This window comes from Schistocerca nitens, chromosome 5 (genome assembly GCF_023898315.1).
Source record: "Schistocerca nitens isolate TAMUIC-IGC-003100 chromosome 5, iqSchNite1.1, whole genome shotgun sequence".
Taxonomy (NCBI): domain Eukaryota; kingdom Metazoa; phylum Arthropoda; class Insecta; order Orthoptera; family Acrididae; genus Schistocerca; species Schistocerca nitens.
In genome coordinates, this window is record NC_064618.1 from 417,040,497 (window position 1) to 417,066,371 (window position 25,875).

The 25,875-nt window shown below is 37.3% G+C and overlaps 1 protein-coding gene across 1 annotated transcript in view; it reads left to right on the forward strand.

The window, feature by feature from the left end:
• The window catches only part of LOC126260072 (ADP-ribosylation factor-like protein 2), a 113,731-nt gene that overhangs the window by 10,190 nt on the left and 77,666 nt on the right, over positions 1-25,875 (forward strand). The window contains exon 3 of the mRNA XM_049957271.1: positions 23,340-23,502. Within this exon, the coding sequence (XP_049813228.1) occupies positions 23,340-23,502 (163 nt within the window). The remainder of the gene's footprint in view (positions 1-23,339; positions 23,503-25,875) is intronic.

Here is a 25,875-nt window from a genome sequence, read left to right on the forward strand (position 1 = left end):
GCCAAAGATAGATTCTCTAGAGGAAAGTGTGAATCATTTTTCTTCTAGTATCATATTTGTGAATATTTCTTATTACTTTTAAACTGCACGAATTGTTGACTGCAAATTTGTTGGTGAATAAATGTACTGTAAGGTGAGGCTGTAGTTAATATTCCCAGGTGCTTAAACAGATTCTGCCTACAAGATGTATTTGTGTGAACACAGTTTGTTTTCACCTAGATGCTGACTTCCTAAAGTCTGAGGGTATTTCTTCTGTCTCGTATATCTTTGCGCACCAGGTGGACTAGTTTTGTTGTGGCTGGCTCTCCCAAGGATTTCAGCAATTCTGAAGGACAGTCTTCTACATCAGGGGTCTTGTTTTGACTTGGGTCTTTCAGTGTTCTGTCAAGTTCTTATCGCAGTATCATTTCTCTCATCTCCATTTACTTCCTCTCCCCTTTCTAAATATTACCGTCAAGTTCATTTTCCTTGGATGGCCCTTCTGTACATTCCTCTCACTGATCCAGCTTTGCTTGTATGCTCAGAACTCACTTGTCATCTGAGCTCTTGATATTCATAGAGCTCTTCTCTTTGATTTTCATAGTCATTTCCACAAGTCCTGCATTGTTGTACAACCTTGCATTTATTCTCTAGTCATTTTGCATTTTCTGTTACATTAATTTTTTTAGAATTCTTTTTTCCATTTGCTTGCTTCTTTCATGAGTCTTAAACCAAGTGTTAGTGATTATTAAAGTGTGCTCTGGGCAGAATTCTACCAGGCGGCTTCCTCTTTCATTTCTTTCCCTCCAGTTCATATTCACCTACCATTTCTTCCTTCTCTTTCTTTTCCTACTATTGAATTCCAACCCCCATCACAATTAAATTTTCGTCTCTCTTAAGTAACTGAATAATTCCTTTATCTCACTGCGTATTTCTTCTATCCTTTCATTATCTGCAGAGCTAATTGGTATACAAACTTATACTACAGTGATGGTGTGTGCTTCATGTGTACCTTGGCTGCTTTAATGCTTTCACTATGCTCTTCAAAGTAACTTAACGGCATACCTACTTTCTTATTCATTATTGAACGTGTTCCTTCATTACACCTGTTTGATTGTGTATTTATAACCCTATGTTCACTTGATCCAAAGTTCTGTTCTTGCAGCCACCAAAATTTACTAATGCCTGCTATATCTTACTTCAACCTAGCCACTTCTCTTTTTAAATTTTCTAACCTATGTGTCTGATTAAGGTATCTAACATTACACACTCTGATTTGTAGAATGCCACTTCTGTTTATCTTGATGACGACATGCCCCTAAGTAGGATCTGAGTGGGGGACTATTTTATCTCCAGAATATTTTACCCAAGAGGATGTCATTATCATTTAACGATACAGAAGAGCTCCAAGCCATCAGGAAGAATTACAGTGTAGTTTCCCCTTGCTTTCAGGTGTTCACAGTGCCAGCACAGCAAGGCTGTTTTGGTTATGTTACAAGACCAGATCAATCAGTCATACAGACTGTTGCCCCTGCAACTACTGAAAAGGCTGCTGACCCTCTTGAGAAACCATTTGTTTGTCTGACATCTCAACGGATCCCTCTCTGATGTGGTTGCCCTTACGGTACGGATATCTGTATCACTGAGGCATTCTAGCCACCCCACCAACGGCAAGGTCCATAGTTCATGAGGGAGGACTGGAAATGTTATGCAGTTTAAAATGTGATTTGAAAATCTCTGTCTTGTAATTACATAACCTATTTGAAATCTTACAATGTTTTCAGCTTTGTTTCACATATGTAACATCCTGTCATGATTTTCTTCAACAACACAGATTTTATCAAGCACAAATCACAGAAAGTAATAGAGTTTGACTCTTCCAAAAATACACAAAATTAAACACTTCTGGAGGTGGAACCTCTTGGTCAATACAGTAATCTAGAAGTTTGTTGAACAACTTGCATATTAGTGCAGGAGAATACTGTTTGGGAATTTGACTGTGAAACATTCGAATATGAATCATTCTCTTGGTGCATCCACTTGCTGTTGGTTCGTTCACTGAAAACTGTCAATTTAACTGAGAGTCATATTTGGCACACATGCAAGTCCATGCTTGAGCCAGAAAAGATAGGCAACAGCAAAGTCCAAATTACAGACAAAGAGTTAACCATGTAGCACATGGTTGTTGTCCAGAGATTTATTGGGAAACATGCTATAAATATGGCTGGTTGTGACAAGAGAGACCTTTGCGGTTCACAGCAGACCTTAGATCTGCCACGGTGTTTCACCAAATGACTTGGTGCCAGCAGATATATACTTTCATGCCATCCCAAGGGACCGTGCTGCATAATTATATTAAATGATCCATTGATTTGTTTGGCAGAATTACTGGACACCTCTCCTCATTAGTTGGTCCATAAGGCCGGAACTTCACTGGCTGATGCAGGGGAGAATGAGGTGGGCAAAATGCGACCTGACGCAAAAGCTGGAGTGTGGTTTTGGATGCTGCCAGTGCTACAGGAGCAGTGATTGGGTCTGGTGCTGGAGAGGCAAGACGCTATACTGGTTCAGAATTGTGGCTTTCTGCTGATTTCAGAGAGGGCTGTGGGTCAGACATCATACCCGATACATACTGGGGGTCTGCTCTGTATTGTCCTTGTCTCAGTCCATAGGGATTATGGATGGTGGCTGAAGAACTGGGGATTCCAGGCACTCACTACCTGGGGTGTTGTTGTGAAACCGGATCATACATACGCCATTGCTGGTCCTTGAGGTGGATGAGGTTGCTGCCACTAGGGTGACAGATCTGGAGACACTTTGGGTCAGATGGTGCAAATGGAGCTGATGCCTCAATGTATGGCCATCAGGGTGAGCTAGCATCCTTGCTAAATGCTGATGGACCCACATATCCAGCCAGGTGTATGTCAAACTTGCATGCCTAGATGGGGATGCCCACCTTAAAAGATGTGGCTTCTTCTTCTTCTTCTTCTTCTTGTACCAGTGGAGGCTGCAATGGATCTAATAAAGAAGAATGAGGGCACCCATGCAATTCCTCAAAGTTTCAATAGAGGCTCGGATTCAACTGATAAGAGGATATAAAAGAAAGCAATGCAGAATTGATAGACGTGGAGGTCGGTGATTTTTACATTTGTGCTTTAAACTATTGTGCTTGATTCCATTCTGAGTGCAAAATCATTGAAAACCAGCATAGGAAAACTGTGGTCTACTATTGGTGATGACCTTGTCAGGCTCCTCCAACAGATAAACCAATTTCCAGGGCCTTATGGTCTGTTGCATTTTGATGATGTATGAGAGATGAGAATATACATCTATTAAAATCAATCAAACGGCCCAATCAAATGGACGAGTAAAATTCACATGCATCCAATCCTATGGCATGGTTGGCTGGATCAGGCCATGACTGATAGACTTGGAACTGTGCTGGTTGCTGTGTTCGGCAAGCGTGCCGGCATTGAGGCACGTGCTTAGTATTCTCGTCAACCTTGTGGCCAATACATGTATTGCTGGGCCAGATTTTTCCTTCTGGAAATTCCCTAGTGGGACGGATGCAGGAGTCACAATATAGGGGAGTGCAGAACAGCTGCAACTACCACTCAACACTGGCAATCATCTCGATTGAATAATAAAACAATAGAAACTCCTGGTTGGAATATCAACAATATTAGGAAAAGGATAGATTGCTATTCATCGTAAATATGATCCATTGGGTTGCAGACAGGCACAACGAAAAGACTGTTACACTTTATTGGTTTTGGTCAGAGCCTTCTTCACCAAAGAAAGCATGCACACATTCACGAAAGCAAGTGCACCTCACGCACACATGAGCACTACCCCCAGCAGCTCTGACTGGAAAGCATCTCAACAAGTCATCTTTACAGTGAGTAGCAGTCTGTTCTTTTTCTAATATTGTTGATTCAATAATAGATGACCATTGGAAAGATAATGGCCACTATGTTACAAAAGGAAACAACAAAGTTCTGCTGAACCTCTCGCAGGAAGCAGTTGCAGCCAACTGGTTTGTGCAAACTGGCAAAACTTGCCTCAAGAGTGAATCATTACATGTGGCTGCTCTGACATATCTGGAATGATGATAAACTCTTCCACCAACCATGCCATTCGTGAATCAGTGTGAAAGCAAACAGTCTCTTGTTTATCAAATTTGTCATCGGAACCCATAGGGAACTGTGACAGTGTGACTTCAGTCACATGCTGGATAAATGTATGATAATGAATGGAATAATGGTAATTTGACAAGAAATAATCCCAGTGTTTTAAATTTTATTTGTTTTGTATACTTGCTGTAGTGTCCATTCTTGTCACACAACTGAATATTAGTGTCCCAGTATTGCTTGTTCTTGAAAAAACTTGTTCTTTAGCTGAAGTCCCGATAATTGCGACATAACTCGAAATTTTGCGTGACATAACCACAAAAAATTCTGTTCAAGTTTTGTTGATAGCGCAAATTTCGTTTAAAAGAAACTGCTAGTAGTTTCATCAGTGTCTAGTGTCGCAATAAAAGTGTTATTAACGTTTATACATTGCATTTAACTAACATATTTTGTATTATTTACTAGTTAGATAGATGCGATCTAAAAAAAAAAAAAAAAATAATAAAATAAAAATAAAAACACCGCACATAAGACCTTCGTGTCATTTTTTGTGACATACAGCCAACCTCGCATCCTTGATAAATTTAAAACATTCTTTAATACATAGTTATTCTTTCGAAACTGACCATGAGTGAGAAATGTGGGAGCTGTTATATGGTAGTGAGTAGAGGGATTTGTTGCCAACCTTGTAGAAAATATTTTCACTGGGCTGGATGCAGTGGGGAGAATGTTGGGAGAACATCTCTCCTGGAACTGCAGAGTATGCAGTAGGAACATTTTGATTGGGGAACAGGAAAGGAAAATCTGTGCCCTTCAGGCATAGTTGGAGGAAGCAAGGAAGGAACTCATAAGGATCAAGGGAGATAGGGGGGAGGAGGGTGATTGGGAATGGGCAGCTGGTAGGAGGATAGGAAGAAAGAGAACACAATCTGACAGTTTTATCATCAACACCAAAAACAAGTATCTACCACTGCCAGAGTTTAGTGGAGAAGAGCCTCAGGTCCAATGAGGAACAGGAAATGTGCAGCACACTTCAACTGATGCCAAGAAGCCCAGGAATGTACAAAGTGTTAGGAACAAGAAAGAGCTGTTGCTAGGTAGTAGCCATGGGTGAGGTGTAGGCCCTCAGTTACAGGAAAGTTTAGGGGCAGCATACCAGGCCACCAGTATCTTAAAGCCAAATGCAGGGCTAAGTCATGTGATAGAGGACCGTCTTTATGTAAGAACTTTACAAAAGAGGACCATGTAGTGATAGTGGGTAGGGCTGGAAACAGTTTGGACAGGGGTGGGGCATATGACATAGGTGGTGACCTGGACAAGATAGCTTCCCTGACTCATGGCACCAACGTACATTTTGTTGAGCTGTTCCGACATCATGATCGACCACACCTTGATGGAGCTGTGAGGCGAATCAGTGTGGGGATAGGGATGGCTCTGAGGACAGCCAACTTTGCTCATGTTTCTCTGGTGTCCTTCGGGACTATCAACAGATGGGGCTTCACTAGGCATGGCCTACACCTAAACAGAACTGGGAAGGGAAGATTGGTACAGCTGATTCATGAAAGTATAGGGGATGGATCTCGGGCCACACAAGGTCAAATACTTGTTGTCATAGGTAGGAAAAGTAGGTCTTTTTTAGGATAAATGCAGACAACACATTCCCCTGCCTAAAGAGTATCTCCAGCACTTTAAAAAATATTGAAACAATCACTCACAAGACAGATTTTAACACCTCAGATATTACATATACCAGATGTCACAAAGAAAAACAAACCATTGGAAAGAGTAACATGGGTCATTTTACAGACTTAATAATCCTCCATCAAAACATGCAATCAATAAAAAATAAAATAGAACTATTAGAAGTTGAGCTCCAATCTTTGAACTGCTCAGTAGTTTGTATTACTGAACACTGGCATAGAGACACAGAAATCCAACATGTAGTATTGTCATTGTATGAAAAAGCAAACTCTTACTGCAGAACTACTTCAAGGGGTGAAGGATCATACATTTATATCAGAAAAGGAACACAGTTCAAATCAAGACCTCAGTACTGTAAGTGAAGACAAGCACTTTGAAATATCAGCTATTGAATTAACAGGACTTGATATCACCAAGAAATTAATCATTTTGTGTGTGTATAGATCTCCCAGTGGTAGTGTGGACACTTTTTTCAATAAGTTAACAGAAGTTCTAGATAAAGTCTCAAGTACAAAGGTCAACGTAATTCTGTGTGGTGACATCAGCAATAACATCATAAATGAATCCAGCAGCACCTTCATAAACATCCTTCAAGGTTTTGGTATGTCCCTATTGGTCAATAGTGTAACAAGGGTTACTACAATGACTTCATCAGTAATTGACCATATGGCCACAAATATGCACAGGGAAAAATGTGATGTAGCTGTAAAAGATCTCGAACTATCGCACCATCTCTGTCAAATAACAACAGTAAAGTCAGGCATCGAATCATTCCCTAAATTGCAAGTCTACAAACGACATCTATCAGAAATCAAAATAAAAGATTTTTCAAAAGAACTAGAAAAACAAAGCTGGAATGAAGTGTATAAGGAAACCAATATGAATATGAAATTCTCTAAGTTCTCCACATTGTTTAAATTGAACTTTAAAAAGGCATTTCCAAAAGTATGCATGTCTGTATCAACATCTCACAAAAACAGATGGATAACAGCAGGTAATAAGAAGTCCTCCCAAACACTTAAACACGTCAGTTCCATGGAAAAGATTCGCAATGATCCAGAACTCTTAAATTTCTATCATAGATATAAAAAGATCTATAGGAAGGTGCATTGCTGCAAAAAAGTCATTTAATTACAAAATAATATATAGTGCAGAGAATAAAAGCAAAGCAGTCTGGGATGTTATAAAAAAGAAAATGGAGTGAAGCAAACAAACGCAGAATAATATACTGCTAAGGGAGGGGGATAAAGTAATAAATAACCCACAGCACTTAGCAAACTATGTAAACGAGCATTTTTCAAGTATTGCAGAGAAGTTACAGCAGAAATTCCCCCAAAGAAATATAACACTTGTAAATAATGTTGCGCTAAATACAATGATGTTACTTCCAACCACAGAGAATGAAGTCAGTAAAACAATTCAAAAACTAAAAAATAAAAAGTCAGTAGGCTTAGATGCAATACCAGTGTGCGTACTGAAACAGTGCATAGGGATTATACAAAGCCCCTTCACAAATATAATAAATGAATGCTTCACATCAGGGACATTTCCAGAGCAGTTAAAACAGGCAAGAGTTGTACCTTTGCTTAAGAAAGGTAATGCAGAAGACATAGAAAATTACCGGCCCATTTCCCTGCTGTCAGCATTCTCAAAAATAATAGAAGCAATTACATGAATAAATACAATCTTTTAAGCGAATCACAGTTTGGTTTCCGAAGTGGCAAAAATGCGGAGTCAGCCATAGTAGAATTCACTAAAGTTGTACTTGATGCTCTTGATAAAGATGAGTGTGTCACAGGCATATTTTTGGATCTTTCTAAAATGTTTGATACAGTTGACCACAAATTAAATAAATTAGAAGCATTAGGAATAAGAGGGGTAGCTAATGACTGGTTTCGGTCATATCTAACAATAGGGTACAAAGAGTAGAGATAACACATACTTAAAATAGATCTAAACATTTAGTAAAACACTTATTAGAACCAAAATAAATAAATACATTAATATAGGAGGTTCCGCAAGGTAGCATATTAGGACCAATACTGTTCCTGATATACATCAGTGACTAACCCCGTAGTGTTACTCATGGTGAAAAAATCCTCTTTGCTGATGATGACAGCAATATTATAGTCACTGAGAAAACAAGAGAGCTCCTTGCCGAAAAAGCAAATGAAATTCTCAAGGAAGTTTATGATTGGTGTATAACTAATAAAGTGACATTGAACATAAAGAAAACTAATGCCATGTATTTCAGTTTGAAGAGGAAAAATGACAATGTTAAATTAAATTTAGATGGCACCTCTATAGACTGTGTAACAAATGCAAAATTTCTAGGAATGAATATTGATTCTCAGTTGAAGTGGTGTTAACACATAAAGATACTTCCAAACAGAATGTCATCAGCATGTTATGCCTTTAGAATCCTATCATCAGTGTGTAACATGCAGTGTCTTTTAGTTACATATTATTCATATGCACACTCAGTTCTTAGCCACGCCATTCTTTTTTGGGAACAACTGCACAAAATATGAACACAGTTTTCAAACTCCAGAAAATATCCATAAGAATAATAACCAAAAATACAAGTCAAGCTCATTGTAAAGATCTGTTCAGAATACTGGGGATTTTAACTGCTGCATGTGAATACATGTACTAGTCAGTTGTACACATCAAAAATAACATTGGTAATTACTTCACAAACAACTCTGTCCATGACATGCAATGAGATAGACTCAACTTACGTTTACCAAGAAAAAATTAACATAAAACTCAAAACAACATTTTCTACCAAGGAATAAAACTGTACAATAAATTACCAAAAGAGATTAAAAAATTGCAAAAATACACTTATTTAAAAAGGCAGCTAAAAAGCACCTGTTATGTAATACATTTTATTCATTGAAGGATTACTTAGCTAAAACAGTAGGGGTTTGATAAAAAATGTTAAACAAATAAATAATAATAATAATGATGATTATAAAATATCCAACATTCCACATAGCATCTTCACTTTATTGTTGGATGTGAGGTCCACCAGTTATGCAAAACACCACTTTTCTCAGTACCAAAACGTGTTTTGCACCACTGTGCCATCATCAGTGGGTTTTCGGTTTTATTTATTCCGCAATGTGAACATTTTTTTTAAATGATTATAAAATTATCTTCATTTTTAGTTCAAACAACAGATCGTTTCTTTTTGTAAATACCTTTACATTTGGTGTGCATGAATTTTCTGGATCACTTGAGTGTTAATTACTACACGTAGCTTGTCATGTGCAACCAAACGATGTTGGTGAGAAAGTTTTTTGCTGGGAGTTAACCTATCTTCTAGAATGTAATTTAGTTTTTCGCGATGTCTTCGCACCTATATTCATTTTTACTTGCGTATTCGTATATCAAACACTTCCATTCTCCGCATCATGCTGAGGTGTTGTGATGCACACATAACTATAAGAAGTATTTTCCACAAATAACATAGTAAAACACAGTGTGATTGTGGTTTGTACTGTGTCCCAGCCCAGTCAGTGTTCATTTGTTCACCAGAGAGTTCGGTGCCAAATTTTATCTTTGTGTGTGTGTGTGTGTGTGTGTGTGTGTGTGTGTGTGTGTGTGTGTGTGTGTGGACTTTATCTGTTTGTGCTGTTTTTATTTGTATATTTCTTTTAATGTGTTAAATAGTATGCCCTTGCAGAGTGTAGTGTATTCGTTTATCTGTAATTTAACTGACTTATTCTTAATAAACTATTACGTTTATCATGAGTGAAAAGTGCTTGACTTGCCGTAGAATTGTTAGGTCGGGGCTTTGGTGTGATGGGTGCTGTAGTTTTTTCCATGTGGGTGACTGTAGTGGCGTGGGAATAGGGGAAGTAAATGAGACTCATCAGTGGTTTTGTAGGATTTGTAGTAGAGATAGGAAGATACTAGAACAGGAGGGGAAAATTGCCGCCCTTCAGGCTGAGTTAGACAAGGCCAGGGGAGATCTTGACAGGTTAAGGAGGGAGAAGGGTAAAGAGAGGTGGGAAGTGGCAACAGGCAACAGGAGGAACAGGCCTAGAACTTTGTCTGACAGCTTTATGGTGAATGTGGAAAATAGATTTGACCTGTTGCTTCAGTTAGAAGCTGGTGAGCCTCAAGCAGTTGCAGGTGTAGACAGGGCACAACAAACTTTCAGCAGCAAATTGAAAAGTAAGAATGTAGGGAAATCAGTAAAGAGAAAGAAAGTGTTGTTGTTAGGTAGTTCCCATGGAAGAGGTGTTGGCCAACTTTTGCAGGATGAACTAGGATCAGAATACCAGGTCACCAATTTTTTTAAACCTAGTGCTGGTCTGGAGCAGGTGACAGAGGATTTAGGATCACTTTGCAAAGATTTCACTAAGGAAGACACCGTGGTTATAGTGGGTGGGGCAGGTAACAGTATTGACAGAGATCCTGGGTACAGTATAGAGTGTGACCTGGCGAAGATTGCATCAGCATCGAAGCATACTAGTGTTGAGTTTGTATCTGTTCTTGGGCGCCATGACCGACCTCATTTGAACTCTTCTGTCAAGAGAGTTAATTTGGAGCTGGAACGGCTGCTCATGTCGGGTGCGGGGTCACACATTGGTGTGGTTCCTGTTGATCCTCTCAGTAGGTGGGATTATACTAGGCATGGCCTTCACCTCAACAGGAAGGGGAAGGGTAAATTGGCTGGGGAAATAGCAGGAAAGTTAAAGGGGGGAGGCACTGTCATGAGTGGTAAAATACCAGTGGTTATAGGATTCAGAAAAGACCCTTTTTTAGGGTAGGGAGGACAGAAAGAAAGCAAATTTTAAGAGAGGTTAAAACTGAGACAAATCTTCAGTTTGAGAAAGAAATCAAAAAACATAATTCCAGCTTATTACATCAGCATAAACAGCCATTGGTTAAGAATTTTCAACTGTCAGCAGATATCTTAACTCCACCCAATTTTAACTCAGTCAATGAGAAATGTCAGCTATCTTTATTGCATCAAAATATTCGAGGACTGAGAAATAAAATTAATGAATTAACTATCTGCATAGATGAATTAGAGTCTTCAAACCCAGCTGACATAATCTGCCTCTCTGAACATCATGTGACCACTGGTATAGAACTTTTAAGTGTTACAGGGTTTAGGTTAGCATCTCACTTTTGTAGATCAGAAATGGAGAAAGGAGGAGTTGCCACATTCATCAGGAACTGTCATAAATTTAAGAACATAGACATTCATAAATTTTGCCTAGAACAGCATATGGAAGCATGTGCAACAGAATTAGAATTTCACAAAAAATCCTTCATAATATTAAGTGTATATCGAGCACCTGCAGGTAACTTTAATCTGTTTGTCAACCACCTTGAAGCTGTACTGGCCCATTTAACAACCAAAAACAAAGAAATAGTGGTTGCTGGTGATTTCAATGTAGATTTCCTTAAAGACTCTCCCAATAAGAACTTGTTTGAGTTAGTAACACTATCATTCAACTTAATTCCCACAGTAAAGTTCCCCACTAGGATAGCCACTTGCTCACAAACAGCCATTGATAATATCTTTATAGAAAAGTCCAATGAACAAAATTATATTACAAAACCAATAGTCAATGGCCTCTCAGACCATGACATGCAGTTCCTTCTGTTAAATGTTAATACTGAACAGGATATAAAATCTGTTAAATCTGAGCTCAAAAGGGTAATCAGTAAGCCAAAAATTGATTATTTTAGGACACTCCTCAGAGACATTCACTGGACTGATGTTTACAGCGTTCATGGCATGAATGAAAAATATAACATTTTTGCTAATAAAGTGCTTACCTTATTCGAACACTGCTTTCCCCCAAAACTTACCAAGGTTAGAGCAAAGTCTACAAAGAAGCCATGGATTACTCGAGGAATAGGGGTATCTTGTAAAACAAAAAGAAAACTGTATCTGTCACTCCGAAACATTTCCAATGTTGATGCTATAGCACATTATAAGAAATACTGCAAAATATTAAAGACTGTAATACGGATGTCAAAGCAAATATATTACAAGGAAAAGATAGTCATATCAGATAACAAAATAAAGACAATATGGGATATAGTGAAGGAGGAGACCGGTAGAACCAGACATGAAGAGGAACAAATAGCATTAAGAGTAAATGATACATTGGTGACAGATGTGTATAGTGTTGCAGAACTTTTTAACAAACATTTTATAACTGTTACTGAAAAGATGGGGTTGTCAGGTTCGGTAGATGCTGCTATGGATTACCTTAGACCAGACATTTCAAGTAACTTCCTTAATATGAATTTGACCCTCACTACCCCAGCAGAAATAATGTCCATCATAAAATCTTTAAAATCAAAAACATCTAGTGGGTATGATGAAATATCAACAAAGTTAATTAAAGAATGTGATTCTGAGCTAAGTAACATATTAAGCTATCTGTGTAACCAGTCGTTTATTAGTGGAATATTTCCTGAATGGCTGAAATATGCTGAAGTTAAGCCACTGTTTAAGAAGGGAGATAAAGAAATAGCATCAAATTTCCGTCCAATTTCACTGTTGCCAGCATTCTCGAAAATTTTCGAAAAAGTAATGTACAGTCGTCTTTATAACCATCTTATCTCAAATAACATACTGTCAAAGTCACAGTTTGGATTTCTAAAAGGTTCTGATATTGAGAAGGCTATCTACACTTACAGTGAAAATGTGCTTAATTCATTAGACAAAAAATTGCAGGCAACTGGTATATTTTGTGATCTGTCAAAGGCATTTGACTGTGTAAATCACAATATCCTTTTAAGTAAACTAGAATATTATAGTATAACAGGAAATGCTGCAAAATGGTTCAAATCTTATATCTCTGGCAGGAAACAAAGGGTGTTATTAGGAAAGAGACATGTATCAAGCTATCAGGCCTCATCCAGCTGGGAACTAATTACATGTGGGGTCCCACAAGGTTCCATTTTAGGGCCCTTACTTTTTCTTGTGTATATCAATGACCTTTCATCAGTAACATTACCAGATGCCAAGTTTGTTTTGTTTGCCGATGATACAAACATTGCAATAAATAGCAAGTCAAATGTAGTCTTAGAAAGATCAGCCAATAAAATATTTGTGGACATTAATCACTGGTTCCTAGCCAATTCTTTGTCACTAAACTTTGAAAAAACACACTACATGCAGTTCAGAACTTGTAAGGGGTGTCCCAAGAGTATATGTCTAACATACGATGACAAGAAGATAGAAGAAGTGGACAGTGTTAAATTCTTGGGATTACAGCTTGATAATAAATTCAACTGGGAGGAGCACACCACAGAACTGCTGAAGCGTCTTAACAAATCTCTGTTTGCAATGCGAATTTTGTCAGACATAGGGGATATAAAAATGAAAAAGCTGGCATACTATGCTTACTTTCATTCCATAATGTCATATGGGATTATTTTTTGGGGTAATTCATCAAGCCAAGCTAAAGTTTTCCGGGCACAAAAACGTGCAGTGAGAGTTATATGTGGTGTGAACTCAAGAACATCCTGCAGAAGCCTGTTTAGGGAACTAGGGATACTAACTACTGCTTCCCAATATATTTATTCCTTAATGAAATTTGTCATTAAAAATATATCACTTTTTCAAACCAACAACTCAATTCATGGAATCAATACTAGAAATAAGAATAATCTTCACAAGGATTTAAAGTCACTTAGTCTTGTACAAAAAGGTGTGCATTATTCAGGAACACACATTTTCAATAACTTGCCAGCAGCCATAAAAAGCTTAACAACCAATGAAATTCAGTTTAAGAGAAGCCTAAAGGATTTATTGGTGGCCAACTCCTTCTACTCCATTGATGAATTTCTTAGTAAAACCAACTGATTTGTATATAAGTACAACATAACTTCTGCACAATTTCAGTGCAGTAATGTGTTCATTGAAAATTTGTGTGTGTGTGTGTGTGTGTGTGTGTGTGTGTGTGTGTGTGTGTGTGTGTGTGTGTGTTTTAGTATAATCTAACTTCTGCACCATTTCAGTGCAGTAGTGTGTTCATTGTAAATAAGTATTACAGTAGTTGTATTACCTTATAAATAAATAAAAAACTTTTTTATTTTAAATTCAGTGCATTAGTATTTGTAAAATGACTCTTAGTGTTCATTAAAAAATGACGATCATTCCACTTGGGACCTGTGGAATGGTACATTAGCTTATTTGTTTTAGTTGTAAATATTTGTCATGTATTGTTGTTTTTCTGACATGTTCTACATCCTGGAGGACCTCCTCACTACGGATCAATTGGAATGAAAGTAAATCTAATCTAATCTAATCTAATTTAAGACCTGTTTTCCTTCTGCTATTGCCTTCTGTATATGGAAGTTTTCCTCAATTGTCAGTTTGCTGTATAGGCTGTGGCTGGTTTTTAGTATTCTTAAGTCTGTTTCTATTGTGGTTGGGTGGTGACTGTTGGTTACATGGTGGTCAGCAATTCAAAATTTTAGGTGTGTCCATTGATGAGAGATTACATTGGAAGAAACACATTGATGATCTGCTGAAATGTTTGAGTTCAGCTATTTATGCAATAAGGGTCATTGCAAATTTTGGTGATAAACGTCTTAGTAAATTAGCTTTCTATGCCTATTTTCACTCATTGCTTGCATATGGCATCATATTTTGGGGTAATTCATCACTGAGGAATAAAGTATTTATTGCACAAAATCGTGTAATCAGAATAATAGCTGGAGTCCACCCAAGATCATCCTGCAGACATTTATTTAAGAATCTAGGGATATTCACAGTAGCTTCGCAGTATATATACTCTCTTATGAAATTTGTTATTATCAACCAAAACCAATTCAAAAGTAATAGCAATGTGCATAACTATCAATACTAGGAGAAAGGATGATCTTCACTATTCAAGATTAAATCTAACTTTGGCACAGAAAGGGGTGAATTATACTGCCACTAAAGTCTTTGGTCACTTACCAAATAGTATCAAAAGTCTGACAGATAACCAACAAGTATTTAAGAAGAAATTAAAAGAATTTCTGAATGACAACTTCTACTCCATAGAGGACTTTTTAGATATAAATTAAAAAAAAGAAAAAAAAGCAAAAAAAAATATAAAAAAATTAAAAAAGAAACAAAAAATAAATAAAAAAGTTGTTATATTAACTTAATTATGTTGTTAAATTAACTTAATTAAGTCATGTATTGGAAAATTTGACTCGTTCCACATCATTACGAAATATCGTATTCATGATCCATGGAACTAGTATTAATCTAATCTAATCTCTAATCTAATCTCTGCTATGGGAGCTGTTGCTTTTTAAAGCTCTGAGATGTTCTGAATATCTTGTTTTGAAGTTTTTGCATGTTTGTCCTATGTACACTGACTGGGAAGTATTGCAAGTGAGTTCATATATTCCTGATCTGTTAAATTTATCCACGGGTGTTTCTTGTGTTCTGATCTTTTTCTGTGTTTTGTTCTCCGTCCTGTATCCTATTTGGAGTCCCTGTTTCTTTAATATGTTGCATATTCTGTGAACAATCTTGTTGTTGTAGGTGAGTGTGTGCCATTTCATTTTGTGTGTGTGTCGTTGCTCTGTTGTGCCTTGTGTGTGGTCATTGTTTGAGTTTTATGTTATTCTGTGCTGAGTGAGGATTTGTGTGTGTATGGTGTGTTCATTTTCGTACTGTTTGCATATTTTTTGATTTAACTTGTCTACCATATGGTTAGTATAACCATTTTCTACTGCTATTTGTTTAATTGTGTTTAGTTCTTGTGTGTAGTTCTGTTTGTTCATGGGTGTTCTGTTTAATCTTTGGAGCATGAATCTGAAGTTTGCTTGCGTATGTGTCAATGGGTGGTTTGATGGGTTGTGAATGGTGCTGCTTGTGGTTGTCGGTTTCCTGAATATTGTGAAGTTGTGTGTTTTTTTAAAATGGTGAGATCTAGAAAATGTAGTGGGTTGTTAGTTTCTGTTTCTAATGTGAAGTTAATTTTTGGGTGTAAGTTGTTTATTTCATTGTGTAGCTGTTCTATGTGTGTATGTGGTTCATCAATCAGGCATATTATGTCATCGACATAACGGTACCAGTATAAAACTTTTTAGTTCTTTGGTTTTATTATGTGTCTGAAGATCATGTTCTCCAGGTTGTTCATGAATATGTTAGCTAGGAGGCCACTGATTGGTGATCCCATTGGCAGTCCTTCATGTTGAGAATAAAATTCTTTGTTGAATACAAAATAATTTTGTGATGTTATGGTCTTGAGTATGGTTGTTATTTCATTGATGTGTGTGTCTGGTATGTTTCCTTGTTGTTTTAATCTTTGTGTGATGATGTTGATTGTTTCATTTATTGGAATGCAAGTGTACATTGATCTGATGTCGAATGATACGAGGGTTGCTGTGTCCAGTATGTGTATGTTCTTGATGCTGTCTATTAACTCCTTTGAGTTTTCCAGATTTCTGTTGTTATGAAACGTGTACAGTTTTTTCAGTAGTGTGTGTGTTTGTTGGGCCAGGTGGTGGGATGGAGCATTTCGGAAGTTAATGACAGGTCTTAATGGGATATTATCCTTGTGAACCTTCGGTAGGGCATTTAGGGTGGGTGCTTTTTGATTTTTCTGTGTCACCCTCTTTACCTGGCCTTTTGGGAATGTATTATTGATGTTTTTCAGTGTCTGTTGAATGTTTTTGTGATATCTTGTTGTTGGATCACTGATAAGTTTTCTCTGTGTATTATTTTTCATCCATAATTACAATAATATTCCCTTTGTCTGCTCTTGTTACTATGGCATTGTTCTGTTTTAATTTCTGTTTAAGTTTGATGGCTGTGATTTCCTCTGATGTTTTATGATTAGAAATAATTCTGGATTTGCGTGCTCTGATTATCTGTGTTATTTCTGCAGCTACTAATTCTCTTGTCGAGTTTGCATTAAAGTTTGGTGTGCTCAGTCTTTCTTGTTCCTGTATAATGTGTTCCGATTATGTTATGAGGTTTTCTATTGTTTTGTGTGATATGTTTGTGTTAATGTTGTGTTCTGGCCCTTTTTCTAGTAGGCTCTTTTCTTTTTTGGTAAGATTTATGTCAGTTAGGTTAACGATTCTGCCATGGAACTTGTATTGTTGGTTGAGATTATTTTTAGTGGGTGTGTTTGTGCTGTTGATTATTCTGTTAAGTTTTCTGTTTTGTTTCTCTTGTTTTTCTTGCATTACTTTCTGAATATATGCCTTTTCTCTCTCTGTTATTTCCTCAAAGTGAGCTGGTATTGTAAATTTGTTCACCAAATCTAAATGAGTTTGCTAAAGTTCAGTGTTAAGCGACTGCTTTTTAGCTTATAATTCCCTAATATCTTGCTTCAGCCACAAAATCTCCACTCACATGCAACACTTGACAGTCAGTGTACATAGGACAAACATGCAGAAACTTCAAAACAAGATATTCAGAACATCTCAGAGCTTTAAAAAGCAACAGCTCCCATAGCACATTTGCTGACCACCTTGTAGCCAACAATCACCACACAACCACAATAGAAACAGACTTAAGAATACTAAAACCCAGCCACAGCCTATACAGCAAACTGACCATTGAGGAAAACTTCCATATACAGAAGGCAATAGTAGAAGGAAAACAGGTCTTAAACGAATACACTACACTCTGTAAGGGCACACTATTTAACACATTAAAGGAGCTTTACAAATAAAAACAGCACAAGCAGATAAAGCCCCCCCCCCCCCTCACGCAAAAAATAGATACACTAAAATCTGCAAAGACACACCATTTACACCCAAAGGAATACCATATAAAAGACAACATACACAGCTAAGAAGCGCACAGAAAACACACACACACACACACACACACACACACACAAAGATAAAATGCAAACCAAATTCAAATTTGGTGCCGAACTCTCTGATGAACACTGACTGGGCTGGGACACAGTACAAACCACAATCACACTGTGTTCTGATGAAGTGAAAAGTGTTTTACTATGTTATTTGTGGAAAATACTTCTTATAGTTTTGTGTGCATCACAACACCTCAGCATGATGCGGAGACTGGAAGTGCTTGCTATACGAATACGCAAGTAAAAATGAATATAGGCGTAAAGACATCACGAAAAACTAAATTACATTCTAGAAGATAGGTTAACTCCCAGCAAAAAACTTTCTCACCAACATCGTTTGGTTGCACATGACAAGCTGTGTGTAGTAATTAACACTCAAGTGATCCAGAAAATTCATGCACACCAAATGTAAAGGTATTTACAAAAAGAAACAATCTGTTGTTTGAAGTAAAAATGAACATAATTTTATAATCATTTAATAAAAATGTTCACATTGCAGAATAAATAAAACCGAAAACCCACTGATGATGGCACAGTGGTGACGAAACATGTTTAGCTACTGAGAAAAGTGGTGTTTTGCATAACTGGCATAGCTCACATCCAACAATTTTAACTGCAAACACAGCCAATACAAGGAGCTGCAAATTAAAATGATGGGTCTTCACTTTATGTTTTGTTCCTTCTTTTTTTTTTTTTTCCTTTCTAGAAATATTTACTCCGAAGCTATGGTGGCACAATACTAACACATCTTCCTCTTTCTGAGCTCAACATGTCACTCATTATGGAGGTATGCTGCCTCAGTTTTTCAGGATAGCAAATGGGAAGTTGTCGTACAGAAAATCGCCCAGAGACCACCATTTTGTGTGTGTGTTTGTGTGTGTGTGTGTTTGTGTGTGTGTGTGTGTGTGTGTGTGTGTGTGTTGTGAGTGAAGTGTTATGAAACAATGTGTGTATAGTGTGTGCAGTGACTGATAGTGAGATATGAGTGAACAATGTGGCATTACATTATTTAATAAGTTAGGTGTAAAAAAAGTATTGTGTACCAGGAGTAAATCTAATGACTGTCTCTAACTAGAAGTCTGTAAATATATGTGTATAAGAATTAGCTTATTTTAGATTGATCTAAATTTGTAAATACTTTGACAAGTCCCATGTCCTTGTAAAAAGAGATCTATGGCTGAATAAAGCTACTACTACTAACTTCTGAGGTATCCTTTCAGGCAACATTGACATAGGCGTAAATGCAGACAATAATAGCTTATGATCTGTGACTGCATGAAATTGATTGCCATACAGGAAATCCAGAACTTCTGGATACCAAGGAAAATTGCCAATATCTCTTTCTCTTTATGGAAATAATTGTCATGTGCTGTGGTGAACATGCTAGGCCATCTGAACTATTCAGGTACTTACGCAGTAGAATGGACTTTACATTGCATGGTGACATGTCCATGGCCAGTGTGACAGATAAATGAGGTTGATATAGTCAGGCAAAGAGCAGTTTGAAGACCTTGCTTCAACTTAAGAAGTTCTTGATGACTGTCCATAGACCATTGAAAAGGGACCCATTTTCTCTGCAATTGATTCAACAGTCAGCCTGCCGTTGCAATTTGGGGTATAAATTGGGGTATAATGTCTGGATTTATGTATGTACTGTGCAAGCCACCTTATGGTGCATGGCGAATGGCACCTTGTGCCACTGCAGGCCATTTCTTCCCCTTTGCTACTCTCAAATGGTGCAAAGGAAAAACAACAGTCTATATGTGTTCATACAAGCCCTAATTTCTCTTTCTTGTGTTCATGGTTATTATGCGAGATGTACGTTGGTGGAAGTAGAATCATTTTGTTGTTAGTCCCAAATGCCAGTTCTCTAAACTTTCTCAATATTGTTTCTTGAAAAGAATGTCATTTTCCCTGCAGCGTCTTCCATCTGAGCTCATGGAGCATTTCTGTAATATTCAGTTATTGGTCAAATCTTCTGGTAACAAATCTAGAAGCACACCTCTGAATTGCTTCTATATCTTCCTTTAATCTGACTTAGTGGGGATCCCAAACACTTCAACAGTACTCAGAGTATTCTGTACACTCAAAGTGTTCTGTATGTGGTTTCCTTAATAGATTAGCTACACTTTCCTAGAATTCACCCAATAAATCCAAGTAAACCTTTTACATTCCCTATTACTGACCTTATGTGCTTGTTCCATTTCATGTCACTTTACAGTGTTATGCCTTGATATACAAAGGATGCCCAATAACTAAATTTTCCTAGTTTCATGAAAAACATTACGTACAATTTATCACATTGAAATAATTTTATTGACACTGTACAATTTCTCTTTTACTTTTCTGTATAGTTGCCATGTTTTTCCAATCATTTTTGATAATGTGGCACAGATTTTTCCAAACCAGTGTTGTAGCATCCTGGTTTGTAACCAGGTCTTCTCTGTTTTAATTCAGCATCGATGTTGAAGTAATGACGAATGTAAGGGAAACTCAGAGAGGTGGTACCATGGCAGTTGGCATCCTGTGGCATGCATGGCAAGACTGCTTGTAACCCCCCCCCCCCCCCCCCCCCCCTTCTTCTCTTTTCTCTTTCTAGTAGTGATGTAACAGTTACCATGGCAAGTGTGTGTTTACAGGTGGCCTGACATGTGTCTAACCTCCTCACCAAATGCATCAAGCCTCTGTCTGCTTTAGATTAGGGTTAAGCGTACATACATTGACATGTTCCCAAGTGCTGGTGGTTTAGAAGAAATAACACAAGCTAATGTCTTTTACACTTGCTGACAAAAGTGCATAAAGGTTTATTATAAAAAAGAATTACTACTACTACTACTGCAAACAGAAAAGTGTGGAGGCCCTGGCCACCCTTGCTGCCTCTGATTGGCTGCCATTGCTTGATAGACATAGTCTTTTGTCAGTTGCAATGAAACTCCCTCCTCCTATGAAATGCCTTCCTCCTATTACATGTAACCTTTCTTTTTGATGTACATTCTGTACTGCATTTTGGACCTTTTTACTTCAAGTTTCATTCAAGTCTCAATTATGAGTATAATTTGAAAGCAACAGCTTTCCTGGAAGCCAGTAAGTTCAGGAACTTTGTTATTAATGCTTTGACACTTTACTGTTGTAATGTTCGCATTTGAAATGCAACCTTGCCCATAAATATCTTCAGTCCTTTATGTTCTTTGGTATAGGAGTATTAGCAAATGACTGGCACATTTCTTGACAGTTTAATGCTATCATGGCTAATGATATATGCTATATACATAATGGAAAGCTGAGAGAAGGGGAATTTCGACATATTGCACTTTAACCTGGCTTGCAAAAGGATGGAAAATACTCATTGGAGGCTTCACATAGTATGTTCCTCCTGAGTCGATCCTGTGACCAGTACTTCATCCAGATAACTAATGCTGTGTGGAATATTGGTAATAGTTTGCTCTAAAAATTTCCAAAAGCTTCTGGTACATAATAAATACCAAAAAGCAACCATTATTTTGATAGAGGCTGCAAGGAGTATTTAATAGTAGAATGGATTTGGAATCCTCATCCAGGGGAAGTTGAAAATAAGCTTCTGAAAGGATGATCTTAGAGAAATACCACCCCTGCCAATTTAGGAAATAATTAATTAGGATGTAGAAGGGGGCATGAGTCCACAATCGACTAAGTATGTTTGAAGTCCTCACAGTGACATAATACAATGACTGAAGCTGACATGTCCCTGCTATAAGGAATTGGGGACAGCACTTTTAACTTTCCTAAGAGATCCAGTTCTAGTTGCGTGGGCTTTCAAAAATTTTTGAAACTGCTGACTGTTTTGATGTAAAATGGATGGGGGGGGGGATGTCAGAAGCCATTCCCAGGCTTAGGGAAAATTGGGAAGCATGTTAGAGAAACAAAGAATTCTCTTCTGCACATGGAAAAGTATTCTGAATTGCTTGACATTGTTGGATAGAAAACCCAAAGGCTACATGTGCGTCATGACCAAAAATATTTTCCACTGCTACTACAAAAAAGGATGGGTCCTGTTTATGTGCTTATATATTAATTCCAGAGCTACCTGGCCTAGTAAGAGGATTTTATAATGAGCGTAATTCTACAACTTAGCTGCTACTGATTTTAAGGGTGGAGACCCAGTGGGAGATGTAGTGGCTAATTAGTAATCAAGACAGAGGCCCCTGCATTAAAAAAGGAATAGAGTGGGAATGCCACGAACTGTTGCTTACAGTGTAAGGCAGTGTGGTACTACCCTTGACTCCACAATACAATTTATTTGCATTGGTGCACTCTACTGCTGATGGCACAAATATCTGCTTTAAGACCCTGGCGAAAATGCTTGTGGCAGAACATCATTATAATGTGGTAATGTGGCCAACTATGCCTAGAATAAATAGAAAAATGATCAAGAAAACTAGTCAGTCTGTGAAAATGTCACAGTGGCCAGGTGGAATAAATGTTATGACTCTTGGTTTGATTCGTGTGCAGTCAAGTAGGAGCTGCTCCGCTATTGCCAAGACGGCACAACATTTTTGCATTTCATCAACAGATGGACTAGGTTGTTCACATTTGGCTGTCGATGTGACAGTCCTGATATCTCACAGTCCGTGGAAATATAAGCATGAGATGCTTGTGAAATCTTGAATTGAAAGCTCTAGCAATATGCAGAACTATAGCTATAGACGATTCTGAGTACTGTAACATGTGAGCACACACTTAACTGTCCAATGAAAATTTAATTACCAAGTCATATATTAATGATTCTCCATATGGTAGTTCACAAGAACATGTCAACCAGCATTTTCTACTCAGTATGATCCATGATGTGTAACTGCCTTACGATGTTGAAGGAACTATAAGATTAGCCACCTCATTCAGTTTTATACCAAAATGTTTCCTTATGTATAAGGGATGTTCAAAAAGAAATGAGCTGGAGGCATAATTACAGAAACCAGTACCTATATGTTAGAAGTATTAACCCTGGCTGTTGAGACACTTGTCTGTCTGTGACAAAAAAACTGTGAATGGCTATTACGGATATTGATAATTTTTACTTATGGAACATCTGACAGCAACTGAATAAAACACAATTTTAGTGCCATACGCGTTTTGCCTTTATTTTCTGCAAGGCATCATCAGTGGCAGGTTGCGTGGACAATTTCTTACATATTACGCTCCTGTTGCATTTTTGGTGTAGTTCTTCTTCTCAGGAATGCCAATTTGCAGTATTTTTTTCCCACGTTCCACAGCACTATGAACTGAATGCTTGTTTCAATGCAATGTTTTGGTTTCTGTTTCTGACTGCCAGATCTTTGTATTTATTTATGTACTCATAAATCAATTTTTCCAAATGATGCATCATCTCTCTTCAGAAACTATGGTTTCAGTGTCAGTGTTAAGAATGGTTATTTTAAGAATACTACCAAATAAATTAGTTATGTCATCTTTGTAACTGAAAGTAGCCCAAACCTGGCTGTGGAGTCCCTAAATCGTTTAAAGGGACTGCCAGCATAGTTTCTTTGAAAGGGTGTGGCTGATTTCTTTCACCTTCCTTCCCCTTTCCAAGCTTGTGTTCCAACCCTAGTGAAGGATGTTAAACCCTTATCTTCCTTTCATCCCGAGCCCAGCAGCATTGCAAGACTTCTGCTCTACTATTTGCAATAGACTTTCCATCCATGATATTGTTTTTTATCTTTGTTTATAACAGGTACAAGCTGAATGTGTGGGATGTAGGGGGCCAAAAATCCCTGCGTTCTTATTGGAGGAACTATTTTGAAACAACTGATGGCCTAATTTGGGTTGTTGATAGTGCTGACAAGCGGAGACTGGAGGATTGCTGTAAAGAATTGCACACACTTTTAGAAGAAGAAGTAAGTCAAAACTAAAACAAACAGCAAAAATATTGACTTTTAGTATTCTGTACCTCAGAATAAGAAATTCATTTATGCAATTTGTGCAGGGGCACTGAATAATTGACTCATAATGTATGTCACAGTATCTTTCATCTCCAATTTAGTTAGCTAATTACATGCAGTATCACTTTAATGTTTCTAAAACATGCTGCAAATTTTCCTGTTGATCAGAAAGACATATAATCTGCATTATCTGCACCAGTCTTAAAAATATTATTACTCTGGTTAAAATTATATTGCACATTATCAAAGAGGACTTAATGCAGTGAAAACCCTATTTTTCATTTTCATGTGGTCCATGCATAGAAACCACAAAATTGAGGAAAATGCAGAATCGTGGAAAAATTTAAAACCCCCAAAATACGAGTAAAACATATGTAATTGTCATATATGATTAAAAATTCCAATCTTCACCAATATATTGTATAAAATCTGTATAAGTAGAGCAAATTAAATGTAAAATACAAAGTTTATACAATAGTTTGTGGTAATGAATTTCAGTTCTTAAAATATCACAGACGTGTAAGAACAAGTAAAACTCGTCAAAAAATTGAAATTGGTGTCTGGGTAAAGTTAATCAAGCTATTTTGCGACATACCACAACCACAAATTCTACCTCAGAACACATGTTTTTTAGTCATATTTCCTTTGTGTTCACCAGAAAATAGCAAAAATTTATGAACTTAGTGAATTAAACTGAAAACTATGAAGTTAGGTGAAAGGTGGTGTAATCTATCATATGGGGATGTGTGTGTTCCTTCTGTAGTCAGTGGCAGTGGGTTGAGTAGACTTCAAGCCGTGTACACACTAAACTTGAAACATGTTTCTGGCTACTTGATGTGGACACCATTTGGAAACCTCTTTCAAAACACGGAAACATCTGTACATAACAATGTCTGTGCAAAGGAAACAATGTTTCAGGGCAGCTACCACATCACCTCTGCACTGCGCAAGTGTAAGTTTATATGTCACATTGTGTTGTCTGTTGTACATAGTTGTTATATATTTTGTTTTCTCATGTTGTGCTAAGTTTTTCTAGGGGGAGCGGGAGGGGGATTGCAGTGGGCAAGATTGTAGGCTGTCAATTTGTTATCGTTGTACCAGACTGAAGGGTGCTTGTGGAATATATGAAGCAAGCAGTACAAGAACAGCACTCAGACAAGACATTGCAGAAACTGCTGCTGCATTTGGTAGAATGTCGAGGAAGACTGTGGAGAAGATAAGGTCATTTGTCGTAGCTTGTTTCAAAATGTGAAATACTCAAGGCTCTGGAATGAAACTCCTCTCGACAAAAAATGAAAAAAAGAAGATAAATGGCATATTTGGTTGTAATTGCTTTCCTGAAATTGCTTTCTTTTTTTAAAGAAACAGTGATACCATATTTGCTAGAAATTCTAAGTGAAATTACGGAAACTAGAGCTATTTTCCATATTCAGTTTCTATATGTAGCAAGTTTTTCGCATCAGTTGTTCTGTAGTATGCTTTTGGTCACCAATGAAGACTGCATGCAAACCAACAAATTGATTTCATACAACTAATCCGATTTTATCAACCATTATGAACTACTATACAAACTCTCCATCAAAATAATATCATAGTTTTTAAACCAATTATGAAATTCCTTGATAAACGCAACCTTATTCTGTAAAACTACAAAACAGTGACAGATGCTTATGGCTTTAAGGTCACAAGTCACGATATATAAATAAAAAAAGAGTGAACGACGATGATGTCTTTCATTTGGTTTGCATGAAACTTCAAGTATTAATAATGCAGCAGCACATATTACAGTTTCCTCGTCTCTAGACATGACATAGCAGACAATACGAAAATAATACAACAAATAGCATTGCAAACTATGCGAATATGCTGAGAAATGTTTGCTGCCAGTGCGGACAGAAAGAGAGAGACAAGAAACAAAGTCATAAACAGATGCGAAATACTGTAGGAAAAATGTTTTCAGTGGCAGTGTTGATGTGGCTTCACAGAACTTTTTGCAGTGGTCATTCCACCAGTGGGCTTTTGACTATCAACTTCTGCGAGCCATGTGGATGACCCCTGTGTGAAGTGCGTATTTTGATTATTCATTTCCTTCATAGTGTGTGACATATGTGTGCGGTATGCCATTTCAAAACAGTGATACATTGAAAGTACCATATCGCAAATATGTCACACTATCATCAAATGTCAATTAATAAAGCATTAACAGTGTAAGGCTTAAAGAGATTTTATGATAACTAATGCACAATACACAATTCGGAGGAGTAAGCTGCAGTGTAATGGATAACGTCATGTTTAGCTGAGTTAGAGATTAGAGGTTACAAATTGACG